We start from the raw sequence: 15,099 nt of genomic DNA, 5'->3' as shown, positions 1-15,099 counted from the left end.
CAAATGTTAAATTAACATCTCTGAAATTTCATAATATATCCACATCTATATATACATATATACAAATGATTATAAAGAAAATTTTTTTTCATATTTTCATTAAAAATGTGTTCTTTCTTTTGAAAAGATACATTTTGAATTCTGTTTGTCAATACGTGAGCGGTTATCTTTTTTTTCATTTATCTTAACGTTCTTTTTTTTCGCATTAAGACAATTTTTAACATTAAATCAGATTGTATCCGTTGGATAACTATCGATTTCAAACTTACGTCGTTTGAGCAAACTGACTTGTTTATTTTTCAAAGCTAGACATTCAGTAACAGCCTTCAAACGAGGACATAACTAAAGAGACTTGCAACCTGAACACACTTTTTTTTTCCCCCAAAAAAAAAGAAGAAACAAGATAGCACAGTGAGTACTGAGTTTTTGAAAATAAAAATTTCATGAAATACCACTTTTTTATAATTTAATAATATTGAAAAATAATTTTGTAAACATAACATCAGATGAATCGATCATTTTTCAATCAATATTTCATTGTTAGATTCAATTTTCAAACAAGTTTTATTCATATATTCAATCAAAATTTTAAAAAAAAAATTATATTATTTTATATTATAATATATTATAAAAATTATTATAATTATAAATTATATTATTATATTATATTAATTTTAAATATATTATATTATATAATTTATAATTATTATTATTGTTATAATTATAAATATTAACTCCAGAAATTTTAATACAAAAATAAAATTTTTTATCACAATATTAAAATACAGTTAATAAACATTTTTAATAATTTTTTTTATTATTTATTTCTGCCCAAAATTAATTCACATTCTATTTAGAAACTTTTTCATTTAGAAATTTTTTTTAAATTATATATTTATTTAAATTTTATTGTAACATTGTATTTATTGTAAACTAATTTATGATTCCGGGGTTAAATAAGTGTACAAATTTTGAATTTGAAATTTTTAATATTTTTCGAGATATTTACAATAACAAATTTGAGCAATATTTTTTTGCATTACTTATAACTTTTTCCCTACTAAAAATAGAGAAAAATGTTAAAAATATTTTTTACGCAAAAGATCTTAAACTTTTAGAAAAAAATTATTTTTTTAAAAAAATATTAATTTTTAAACAATTTGTTTAAAAAATAAAAATTGTTTATAACTTTTAAACATGTTCTCCCCCATTTAGAAGCGTGAAAAAAATCATGAATATTGTTTAAGTCATAATAAATCGATGGTTAAATTTTTGAGATGGCATTATTTTTTGTTTTCGAGATATTAATTAATTAACTAACAAAAGTTAATAAAAAATGAAATATTTTACGAACAAATAAAATTAGAGTAATTTTAAAAACACCATTAGAATGCTTATCAAAATACGCATCCAACGAGCCCTATATGAACTATTTTGGATAAACGGATGTTAAATTAATAATTAATAATAAAAATTATTTAAATAATTAATAACATTTAAGGAAATGAAGATAAACCGTCAATTCTTTTTTTGTTTGAATGATCAACTAATTCTGTGTTAAATAAAACCAGTGTAAATAACATTTTTAACAAATCTAAATTATTAACAGATGATTATTGAAAATTGAGGTTTCAGCACCCTACGACACAAGTTGGAGGGGGCTGCCTACCTACTCGGCATGGTATTTTTCAGACTTTTTCTAAATAACATTTTATAATTAATTTTTGATTCTTGGTAATACTTAATGTTCTTTTTTTGACACCGAATTAGATGGTCTTCCAAATAAAAAAAAAAATTGATGATTTATCTTCATTTCTTCAAATGTTATTAATTATTTAAATAAATTTTATTAATTATTATTAATTTAACACCCGTTTATTAGAAATAGTTCATATAGGGCTCGTTGGATGCGTATTTTAATAAGTATTCTAATGGTGTTTTTCAAATTACTCTAATTTTATTTGTTCGTAAAATATTTCATTTTTTATTAACTTTTGTTAGTTAATTAATTAATATTTCGAAAACAAAAAATAATGCCATCTGAAAAATTTAACCATCGATTTATTATGACTTAAACAATATTCATGATTTTTTTCGCGCTTCTAAATGAGGAAGAACATGTTTAAAAGTTATAAACAAATTTCATTTTTTAAACAAATTGTTTCAAAATTAATATTTTTTTAAAAAAATAATTTTTTTCTAAAAGTTTAAGATCTTCCGCGTAAAAAACATTTACAACATTTTTCTCTATTTTTAATAGGAAAAAAGTTATAAGGTAAAGCAAAAAAATATTCCTCAAATTTGTTATTGTAAATATTTCGAAAAATATTAAAAATTTCAAATTCAAAATTTGTACACTTATTTAGCACCACTATCACTACAATTTACCGAATTTTGAGAAAAATCTGAGACATGACCCCGTATTCTCATATGAAATGCCTCATATATGTAATCTTAAATTAAAAAGTTTTTTCTATTTAAGAACTTATTGTATGAAATTACTTTTTATCTTAAGTTGAGACCGGTTTATGTATATATAAATAAATAGATATTAGTTAAACTGTAATTAAACGCAACATTTTTACATGTTAATAAAAAAAAATTCTGAATTTTTATATAAAAATAACGTTTTTTATAAACAAATTAATTTTTTTTTTAATTTTGAGCCCGGTTTTTATTTACTTTTTTACATATCTGGAAATACTAGAAATATTTTATAAAAAGTTTTAGAATTGGCCTGATGATCATAGAAAAGCAAACTAAAATACATTTTATTTTAAAAAATAAAAAAAAAAACGAAAAAAATTTTTTTAAACAAATTATTTAAACAATTTAAGGTTGATCAGGACCACTCTAAAACTTTTTGCAAAATATTCTTAAATATTACCAGGTATATAAAAATAAGAAAAAAGTAAAAAAAATTGAGCCCGAAGTTAAAAAAAAATTAATTTGTTTATAAAAAATCGTTATTTTTTATATATATAAAAAAAAAATTTCGTTAACATATTTCGAAAGTCGATGAAAAACTGAAACTTTGTTTTTTGTGGCAAAAATTTCTACACCCAGAGAAAAGATTTCTTTGATTTAAATTTTAAAGAAACCAATTCTTTTTTCTGGATATGTATAAATTCAATACTTTTAAAGTTAGATGTCATTGAAATTAGGTTTACTTTAAAAAAAAAAAAAAAAAAATCCAGATTTTTAAAAATTCCTAACTTAAAAATTTGGGCACTTATAAAAAAATTTTAAAAAGCACGTACCTATACCACTTTTTGCTACAAAGAACGAACAAAGAATATATTTATCCGAATTTGAAATGTCATAAGTATAAATTTCACGTTGAATCGCCCATATATATTGTAATTTGTGACAGTAAAAAGTATAATTTTATATACAATAGATACATATATATCCGAAAAATGTGACACCATAGTGAATTTAATGGATTTCACTTATTAATTTCATATTATAATCAAATTAAAAGACGTCTTTTCAAGACAACTCATTGTTTTTATAAAACTCGCGGTTATGAATAATATCAACAGAAAATTTGCATAGATTCTATGCAATTTTAAAGGAATTCGTAATGTGCTTGCACTGAGTGCCATTCATTTTATAATAATAGAGAAGAAACTTCATCATTTGGAAGTTTGAAGTTTATAATACACACACACACACACATATATATATATATATATATTATTTATTTAGATATTAAAACCCATACATCATGCTAGTTTCAAAACTTTACACTTTTCCAATTTTTTAAAAATTTATTACTCATTATCATATATGAAAAATATATATTACACTTCTTTATTAAAAGTACGATTATTAAAAATGTAAGAATAAATATGTTATTTTTCTAAAGGGCGACCATTCTGTTCCTCCTAATTTTGTTACAATTATTAATTTTTTATGTTCAGAAAAGAAAATTAATTTTAAAAATTTTTAGGGGATCCGGAAAATAATTTTGAAAAAATTCTGTTTAAGCCGTAATACTATAATAATATTAACAATAATAATAATAATAATAATAATAATAATAATAATAATAATAATAATAATAAAAATAACAATAGGAGACACTGAAAAAAATGTTTAGTCAGAGCAACCAAAATTTGGTTGGGCCGAATCAATTATATGGCTTTTTAAATTCTTTTATTAATAATAATAATAATAATAATAATAATAATAATAATAATAATTTTAAATAAATAAATAAATGAAGTGGACATTACTTAAATTAAATAACGGAAATAAGAATAAAAAAAGTATACATTCATTTGAATAAAAATATAAATAAATTACTGCTTAAAATTGCCTCATTTATGTACTATTAAAATAAATGTAATTTAAGAAATATTAAATTCTTTTTTTTATTATGAATTTTATGTACAAAATTCAAATGTTAAATCTATTTCTAAAAGAAACAAAGAGAGACAAATAATGTAGATGAATAATTGTCGCTAATTCAATGTTGCTTTACATTCATATAAATTAAAATGACAAACTACAAAAGAGCTTAATCGTTCGCGTTTATTCATGTCGATGAATGTACTTTATAAGACAATTTTATAAATTTTATTTTTTCAAACAAGGGATTCACAATTTTGCAAAAAAAAAAACACACAAAAAAATGGCAAGTAATTTCAGTTATAATATATTTATAATGCTTCTTTATATCTTCTATATAAAAATGATTATTATTTCCTCTTTATTTTAACGTATATAAATAAAATTTATTTCAATTTTAAAAAAATAAACTTATATTTAACAAAAGATTATTTCTCTTTATTATTAATAATAATAAAAAAATACTGTTTTCTTTCTTTCATATGTATATAAAATTTTTTCTTATTTTGCATATATTAAAATCATTTTTTTATTTAAAAAAAAAAAAAAATATTTATGATTTAAAAATCATCTCTGGAAATGAAAACTTTATTTTTCATGATAAAAAAAAATTTGATGTGCGCGTATAATTATTTGGAAATTGACCTAAAGATTATTAGATCAAGTAGATAAAAAAAAAAAATTATTTCCGCTTCAGAAAATTGTTGATTTTTTATTTCTATCATTTTCTCTGATGTAAAAAACATTGTCAATAAGTAAATCATTATTTTTATTTCTGTTTACTTTTAACAAAAGCTCGTAGGTAAAATATTAAATTTTTTTAAAATTTTTATATATAAAATATATATAAATGTTATTAAAATTTTTATAACTTTATTAAATTTTATTTATACACTCATCACATTGTATTTTTTTTTTAAATTGTTATGTAAATTAATATTAAAATTATAACATTCTATTTAAAAGTGAAAAAAATATAAATAAATAATTAAAAATATAAACAAAAACATAAAGTAAAAAAAAAAGAAATGAATAAATAAAAGTATAAAAAAAAGTGTAAAGCAAAAAAAAATAGAAATACATAAAATATATAGGTAAATAATAAAAAATACAAAATACAGAACTAAGGAGTGAATAAATAAAATTTTAAAAATAGAAAAAAAAATTAATGTGCGAATATACATAAATAATTTTACTTGTAAAAATGTCCTTTAACAAATTTAATGATAATTAAAATGTTTTGAATCACAATTTATGCAAATTGAAGTGTCCTCTCTTAAAGTTTCTATTTCCGACTTAATGGCCTCTCTTATAGTATATCAGAAAATTTTCAAGAGCATTTGAAACAAATTGTAGCTTCTAATAAGTAATGCAAATGTTTGGTTCCGGTTGAAAAAAAATATAGCGTGTCGTCTCTTCATTTTTGTGATCTACAATCTAGTGAATTGACATAAACTATATAATCGATATGCAACTTCTTTGCTATTTCATTGATCTGTCATAATTAAATACAAATAAATATATATAAGGGGTAAGGGGGGTTGAGTTCTTTATTTATTTGTTTAATAAATTAATTTAATTTTATAATTTTTTATTATACGAATTATATGATTATTCTTATTATGTTGATTAATGAAAACTTTGTTTTCCATATGAATATGAAAATTTTAATTTGTATAGGCAAAAGAAAAGATTTTTAAAAATTAAGTAAGTATTAAATTTAGATTTCATAAATTAATAAATTTTTAATATAAGAAGGAATAAAATTTATGTTAGTAGAAAGATAAGTTAAATAATAAAATATTAAATTTAAAAAGGGTTCAATAAAAGAGTAGGAAAATGTAGGAAATATAAAATATAATTAATATAAAATGTAGTAAATTGAAAAATTTGAAAATGTAGGAAATGTAAAATATAATAAAATATAATTAATATAAAATGTAGGAAATATAAAATATAATAAAATATAATTAATATAAAATGTAGTAAATTGAAAAATTTGAAAATGTAGGAAATGTAAGAAAATGTAAGAAAAATGGAACTTTTTTTGAAAATTTGTAAGAATTATATCAATAGAATTAAAATAAATCCTTATTTATAAGGGGGGTAAGGGGGGTTGAGTTCGTTATTTATTTGTTTAATAAATTAATTTAATTTAATAATTTTTTATTATACGAATTATATGATTATTCTTATTATGTTGATTAATGAAAACTTTGTTTTCCATATGAATATGAAAATTTTAATTTGTATAGGCAAAAGAAATGATTTTTAAAAATTAAGTAAGTATTAAATTTTATATATATATATATATATATATATATATATATACATACATATATATATATATGTTACGGGCAATGTGCGGGAGGCGGGCAATGTCCGAGAATGCCCGGGCATTGTCGACAATGCCCAAAATCAGTGGGCATTGTCGACATTGCCCACTTATTTTTAAAAACGTTTACAAAAGGTTAACAATGCCCGGTCATTGTTGACAATGCCCGGGCATTTTCGACATTGCCCACTAATTTTTGGGCAATGTTGTTTATTATAAATAAGTAACATGTTATTAGAAAATAATGCCCGAAATATTTATTTTCACTGTCACTGTTAATAGGTCTAATTAATTTCTTGTTTCCGTTCACGGAAATTGTGTCGTATTTTTTTAAAAATCTGTAACTCCTCGAATCCTTTTTTTCGCATAACTTTAATTGGTCCACTTTTTTAATGTAACTTTCATATTCCTCACAAGACATGTAAGCACAATTGTCTGTCCGTTTTTTTGACAGCAAAATAATTTGTTGTACTAACAAAGCGTTGATCAAATAAATTTTTCTCACCTTAATTAATATTTTTGTAGAAATAATAAAATTAATTGATAATTAAGTACAAAATTTATTAAAACTTTTTTTTTTACAATTATAAAACATTATTTTAGTACATTAAATATTAAAAATTAAGAATTACAGCCGAGTATCACAATGAAGTCTATACTTATGTTTGATATCGTAAAATGACGAAAAGTCCTCCTTTTGGGGCACACAAAATGATTGCAAATAAATCCATTGAATTGACTGCACAAATAAAAATAAATTTAGTAAACAGCGTTAAATTGATTATATTATTCAATTATTCAGTTTTAACAAGTGATGAAATATTTACTTATATTACAAATTATTTTTTATTAAAAAATTTTATGCATTTCAACATTGCCCAAAATGGACTGGGCATTGTCGACATTGCCCAGAAAACAGAATTTTATAAATAATTTTCGACATTGACCGAAAAAAACAGGGCAATGTCGACAATGCCCACTGATTTTGGGCATTGTCGACAATGCCCGGGCATTCTCGGACATTGCCCGCCTCCCGCACATTGCCCGTAACATATATATAGAACATGAGACAATTGATTTTCATTCAAAATAAAAGAGAAAAACATCGAAAATGTTTCCCAGTCATCAAATTTTTGTTACTCTCTAAATTTGAATAATATAAAATTCTGATAATCATTTATTCAATTTTTTTTTAACTGCATTTTTTTAAATTTTGATAATAAATATTTTGAGGTCTTTGACAGTTACAGATGTTTATATTTAACAATATAATCATAAACAATTTCGAAAAAATGAAAATTCTACGTTTTAAGAATTCTATCTAATAATCCGTATGTATGCTGTAAAATAAATAACAATTCGTACAAATATTATAAATTCAGATAAATGAAAATTAGTTGAATTGGAAATTCTATCATTTAAAGATGAAATCACTTAAAATTTTATTAATGGTATTTTATAAAATAAAAATGCTAATGCCAATTCAAAAAATCAAAATATTTATAAAAAATAATTATAGGAGATTTTTTTAGATACCGAATTTTAGTTTAGCGTAGAATTTTAATTTAATAGAATTCTCATTCAATCAAATTTTATGTGATTTGAATTTTTAAATTCACAGAAATTTCAATTTATCAAATTTCCAATTTGTCCGAATTTTTTAATTGATAGATTTTTTAAGACGCCGAATTTTCATTTATCCGAAATTACAAATGGTATGTAGAATAAAAAATCTGCCAAACAAAAATTGTATAGTTAAAAATTTTGTTATGTAAAAATTGGGTATAAAAAAGAAATTCTGTCAAATGCTAATTGAACAATTCCATGGGATTTGATCACAAGAATTTTTGATGATTGGAGCAATTTTATTGAAACCTTGTGAATATGTTCCTTTATTTGTACAGAATGAAAGCCCACAAACAATTTTTCAAAATTTTTTGAGATATCTCTAAAAATTTATGTCATTTAAAAAAAAAAAAAAAAAAACTTTTTTTCTTGTTATCCAAATGAGATCAATTTTTTTTCAAATTTCTCACAAAAAAATGCTATTTTAAGAAAAAAATAGTTCATGAAAAAAAAAATTTTTTTGCCCGGAAAAAATGCAAAAAAAAATTTTGAATTAATTTTTTGAAAAAACTACCTCTTCGATTTCAAAAATTTTTTTTCTACTTATTGCCTATGATGTTAAGAATAACTTCTCTAATTTTCATAATGGGACAGCAAGAACTTTGCGAGAAAAAAAATTAAAACGTCCCGTGCGGCTCGGCGGGACGCGCGCATCTTAGTTTTCACGTCCATTATATAGTATGGAAATGTCACGTCACCGTAACTTTTACATTCATAATTATAAGAATTCTTTTTTTTTAATCCATACTGAGTTGTATGTCTCTGCGACAAACACCCGTGTTTTTGTTACGCATCTAAAATACCTTCCACTTAACCCTTTCAGTCACGCAATTCAGATAATAACTAAAACATTCAAAATGCTATTGTATTTATGGTTTTTGGGGTCGCTGATTACGAATATGAAGTCAGATTTGCAAAATATTAAAAATTCAAAATGGCGGATCCAACATGGCGGATAATTTTTTTAAAATCATTCTAATTTTCCTGAAATTTGTTACTCGGGGGTTTTCGGGGTCGCTGATTACGAATCTAAAGTCAGTTTTAAAAAATTCAAAATGGCGGATCCAATATGGCGGACGACAAAATTAAAAATTCATCCCATCGGCATGAAACTTGTTACTCGGTGGTTTTCGGGGTCGCTGATTACGAATCTAAAGTCAGTTTTTAAAAATTCAAAATGGCGGATCAAATATGGCGGACGACGAAATAAAAAATTCATCCCATCGGCATGAAATTTGTTACTCGGGGGTTTTCGGGGTCGCTGATTACGAATCTGATGTCAGTTTTTGAAAATTCAAAATGGCGGATCGAATATGGCGGACGACGAAATTAAAAATTCATCCAATCGGCATGAAACTTGTTACTCGCCATATTGGATCCGCCATTTTGAATTTTTAAAAACTGACTTTAGATTTGTAATCAGCGACCCCGAAAACCCCCGAGTAACAAGTTTCATGCCAATTGGATGAATTTTTAATTTCGTCGTCCGCCATATTAGATCCGCCATTTTGAATTTTTAAAAACCGACTTCAGATTCGTAATCAGCGACCCCGAAAACCCCCAAGTAACAAGTTTCATGCTGATTAGATGGATTTTTTAAAAAGTCGTCCGCCATATTGGATCCGCTATTTTAAATTTCGCAAAATTCGTAAATTTTGCAAAAATTTTGAAAATATAACATCGATTTTGTAAATATTCGTAATCAACGAGCTCAAAAACTCCCAGGAAATAATTTTTTAGCGAGTCCGATTAATTTTTAATTTTTTCATGCGCCATATTAGATCCACCATTTTCAATTTTCAAAATTTTTCAATTCTGATATTATATTCGTAATTTGCGACCCTTAAAACCCCTAGTTAGTGATTGTCAAGCAAATATGATGGATTTTTAAATTTTTTTCAGCCTTACCAAAAGGTGGTTAATATATTGACCACTGTGACTGAAAGGGTTAAATGTAAAACTCTAGCCCCTTTATCGCGTGGCTAAACATATTTTCTTTTATGCGTTTTGTATCCTTTTACGTTCATATATTGTATTTCTAAAAATATATAATTGGAAGCGAGAAACTTAGTATTTCCTTAAAAGGGCATAAACGAATGTCCCTTTCCTACAGCTGCGATTTGACACGAAGGCGCTATCTTTCTAATATACTCATATACTACCCCTGTAGTGTTTCTCGCTTACACCTGCGATTTCATCACAGAGGTGTGCTCTTTCTAAATTATGTATTTTAATCAGACAAACCCTCTTTGTGGGTAATAAAAAAGAAAGAGATAGAACTAGTGTCACAAAACAATGGAATTATATAGTTTCCCTTATGAAAATTTGATATAAAAGGACTACATTTTTACGGAGAGTTTAGTTCAGAAATTGTCACCGATACCTCCAGTTCAGAAATTGCTACCGATACCTCCAGTTCAGAAATTACCATTGATATTGCTAGTTCGGAACTTTTCATCATACACGTTACTTCTACTTCATATTTGGTATCAGTTCACATACGAAATCTAGTACAAGCATTGTTACTCTGCTTGATTTTATACTCAAGTTCGACTTAGAAGAATCTCTGTGTCAAGTGTTAAAAATTTCTACGTCAAGAAGAGCTGATTCAAGTATTCGAGGATTTGATTTCCCATAATGTTTGGAAATCATTTTTTCTTCTGGAAGAATTTAACTGTTTGTGTTTCATTACGGTCAACTGAACTCCGGACCTGTGGTCATCACCATGGCCCGTCAACCTTCCTGTAAGCTCTTAAACTATATCTGGTACCAGAAGTTCCTATCATAATTAGGACACAGCAGTGGTCCTTTTTCAGACATCTTACATCTAAATTTTCAAGGTAAGTTGTTCTACTTTTTATCTAAATCCTTTCTAACTCCTTATAAAAATTTGTAGTAACCTTTACATTCCTTGTTCCAGTGGAATGCTGACTTCCCCTTATTTCAAGAATGGTTGCTTCAGGATACTCTCTCTCAAAGATCAATTTTATAAATCTAAATGTTTGTCTAAATAAATTTTGTAACCTTGTCATTAAAAATCACTATTCTCTTTCTTTCCTGTACCCTTAGCTCAGAGCCTTCTGCTCTGTAAATGAAACAGGAATTCACTGAATCACCGAGCGGCCATAAATAAAATAAAGTATTATTTCGTTTGTTATTTCTCTATTTGAGACGTAACAGAAACTTGCAAATATCTCGAAAAGTACGAATTTTCGTAAAAAATGTTCAAGACGAAAGTTGTTCCAAACAAAAAGATCTACATCTTTGAAATCAAAAAATTGGTCCCGGGGCCCAATGTTGGGCCATACAATGAAAAAAGTGGTTTTCTTAAATGAGACCACTAATTTTCAGTATCAAATTTTGTTTTTTGGGGTCACAAGATTAGAAATTTGAATCCAATTTTCAAATTGGGCACAGAGCCCAATGTAAGATTCCACGGCCCAATGTGAGGCCCACAGTAATGAAATTATTTTTCTTAAATAAAACCCACTAATTTCCAGTGTCCATTTCGTAATCGTTATGAAATTCTGGATTAAGACTTGTAGTACAAATGCCAAAAATATTGGGCCAAATGTCTGGGATTGGGCCCAATATTTTTGGAATTTGTACCACAAGTCTAAACCCAGAATTTCATAACGGTTACGAAATGGATGGAAACTAATTTTTTTACTGTGGGTCTCACATTGGGCCCCCAAAGATGAGATTTTTTTAAATCTATTTGTTTGTCAAAACATTTTGGGCCCAATCCCAGACATTGGGACTGATATTTTAGGTACTTATACAACATGTCTGAACGCAGAATTTCATAGGGATTACGAATTTGATACTGAAAATTAGTGGTCTCATTTAAGAAAAACACTTTTTTCATTGTATGGCCCAACATTGGGCCCCGGGCCCAATTTTTTGATTTCAAAGATGTAGATCTTTTAGTTTGGAACAACTTTTGTCTTGAACATTTTTTACGAAAATTCGTACTTTTCGAGATGTTTGCAAGTTTCCATATACTATATAATGGACGTGAAAACTTAATTTTTTCTCGCAAAGTTCTTGCTGTCCCATTATGAAAATTAGTGAAGTTATTCTTAAGGCCAGGTCCAAGTGAGGCAGCGCCATCTACATTGAAACTAAAATTTTGGAAAATTTTCAACAGCCTTTTCTTGAAAACAAAAAGGTAAAATGCTTCTTCCTTTATGTATAATTGATTATTGGCAAGATATACACCAGCTAAAACTTTTTTTGAGTTAAAATAATAAAAAAAATTTCATGTCAATAAATTAAATATGTGCACTTTTTTTACAAAAACTGTAACAGTACTTTCTCAGAAATTACAATCAAAAATGCAATTTCCATTTGGAAAATTAATAAACGCTAAAAAATACACGACCTAAGATTTACCAATCACGAAGATAACAAAAAAAAAGTATTTTAACATAACATATTTTACTCATTATGACAGCCGTTTGGCAGGTTATATATGTCACCAGAAGTTTCGCAGTTTTGCCGAAAGGAGGAGATTGGCGCTGTTGCTAACCACCTGAAATACATAATCTACCAAAGGCTGTCACAATCAGTAAAGCAGTATCTATATATATTTAATATTTAATAAAAATTTTTTTTCGCCATTGACATGAAAAAGTGTCTTTTTTGTGCCTGTTTTGGGCAGATAAAGTAGCACTTTTTAAGGCAGTTTGGGCCAACTGCCTAAAAAAGACTTTTTTAGGCAGCAAACTGCCGTATAAAGTCTTTTTTAGGCAGTAAACTGCCCTATAAAGTCTTTTTTAGGCAGTTGTTAATTTTTGCATAATTTTTTTTTTTGCTTTTATTTTATTTATCAATTTTTATTATTTTTTTTCTTTAAAATTGTTTCACTTTTTCATAACAATGGCGAAAAAAATAGCGTATGTGGCTCGCACGTAGTAATTTTTAGGTTCGGATGATTTCAATACTCGCTGTCTGTGCGACTTCGGTTCGACTCGGCTCGCTTTCGGCTCGACTCGACTCGCCTTCGGCTCGTCTTCATCTCACCTACAGCTCGCCTTCGTCTCACCTACGTCGCACTAACGACAGCTCGTACTGAAAATTACATCCTCACCTAAAAAGTACTACTTTACGTGCTTGCCACATAATATACTATTTTTGTTATTTTCGTGATTGGTAAATTTTAGGTCGTGTATTTTTTAGCGTTTATTAAATTTTCCAAATGGAAATTGCATTTTTGATTGTAATTTCTGAGAAAGTACTGTTACAGTTTTTGTGAAAAAAGTGCTCATATTTAATTTATTGACATGAAATTTTTTTTATTATTTTAACTCAAAAAAAGTTTTAGCTGGTGTATATCTTGCCAATAATCAATTATCCATAAAGGAAAAAGCATTTTACCATCTTGTTTTCAAGAAAAGGCTGTTCAAAATTTTCCAAATTTTAGTATCAATGTAGATGGCGCTGCCTCACTTAGAACCTGGCCTTAACATCATAGGCAATAAGTAGAAAAAAAATGTTTAAAATCGAAGAGGTAGTTTTTTCAAAAAATTAATTCAAAATTTTTTTTTTGCATTTTTTCCGGGCAAAAAAAATTTTTTTTTCATGAACTATTTTTTTCTTAAAATAGCATTTTTTTGTGAGAAATTTGAAAAAAAATTGATCTCATTTGGATAACAAGAAAAAAAGTTACATGTTTTTTTAAAAAAAATGACATAAATTTTTAATTACATTCACAACATATTCACAAGGTTTCAATAAAATTGCTCCAATCATCAAAAATTCTTGTGATCAAATCCCATGGAATTGCTCAATTCAAAAAATGAAAATTCGTCTAAACAATAATTATTTTTAATAAAATTCTTTAATTGAAAATTCATGCGCCCCAACTTTTATACAATAATTTTACGTCCCGTTAAAATATTAAAATTGGCCATTTGTAATTAAAAAAAAAAATTACCTGTTAACATAATTTCTTTTTAATTGAAGCAAAATGTTTTTCCGATTATCCAAAAAGGGAGGAATCTCACTATACATATGAAGTGAATTATCGTGCAATTTGGAATGAATTATATGTAAATTTAAAATCTATATATATATATATATACACATACCATAGACGCACCGCGTGATGTGTATAAACGCATTTGATATTAACCTTCAGCGTGCTCGAATTAAGTTAGTTTATATATAGTGATTCGGCATGAAACGCATCGACATCAACCAAATGATGGTGTGTATCCGTTGGGGTGATTTAGATGTACGAGGTCAGTGAGTGCCGAAAGGATCGGTCAGTCGGCTTGTAATTGAGCACTCTATACAATGGCACTGATCGATAATTTCCAGTGAAAAAGAATGATCACTCTTTGCTGATTTTAAGACAAATTGAAAAACACACACCCAGAGAAAAGGGACCCGTCGCGAATACAAACATTCAACTCAATTTTCTAAGAAAATTCATTTTAGTCAAAGTCTACTTTTATATATAGAGTGCAGTTATAAATCATTGCAAAACTATGGCTGAGGTATGATAAAATCTCAAAAATACATTAATAACAATAAAATATTTTATATAAAAAAAAATCTTGAATCAAAATAGTCTTCCAAAATTTTTTAATCGTGAATTTCTAAAAGAACTCAATTCTGAAAATCGTAAGGGTTTCACTATCATTATTATGCGAAAATGACATTTACGCTTTTTGGAACGCATGATTATGTTTTAAAAATCATTAGTTAGAATTTTCATTTTTCAAAATTTCATTTGTCATAATTATTTTTAAGCCGAATTTTTATTTCTTCGAATT

General features: G+C 25.9%; 1 protein-coding gene across 2 annotated transcripts in view; it reads left to right on the top strand.

Annotated features, from left to right (window-relative positions):
* Positions 1-260: 260 nt before the first annotated feature.
* LOC127280846 (ammonium transporter Rh type B-B) overlaps positions 261-15,099 on the top strand; it is a 43,567-nt gene continuing 28,728 nt past the window's right edge. Inside the window, exon 1 of one of the 2 annotated variants that reach the window (XM_051304141.1) lies at positions 261-411. Coding sequence is in view for 1 of the 2 variants with exons in the window: in XM_051304140.1 (XP_051160097.1) it covers positions 14,812-14,820 (9 nt within the window). In the remaining variant the exon portion in view is untranslated. Of the gene's footprint in view, positions 412-14,554; positions 14,821-15,099 lie in introns of those variants that run through there. The other variant, XM_051304140.1, reaches the window with a different exon arrangement.

This window comes from Leptopilina boulardi, unplaced genomic scaffold (genome assembly GCF_019393585.1).
Source record: "Leptopilina boulardi isolate dan_hultmark-lab unplaced genomic scaffold, ZJU_Lbou_2.1 LbouV2_255, whole genome shotgun sequence".
NCBI lineage: Eukaryota > Metazoa > Arthropoda > Insecta > Hymenoptera > Figitidae > Leptopilina > Leptopilina boulardi.
The sequence above is the reverse complement of the archived record's forward strand: the minus strand, read 5'-3'. Positions and strand labels throughout refer to the sequence as shown.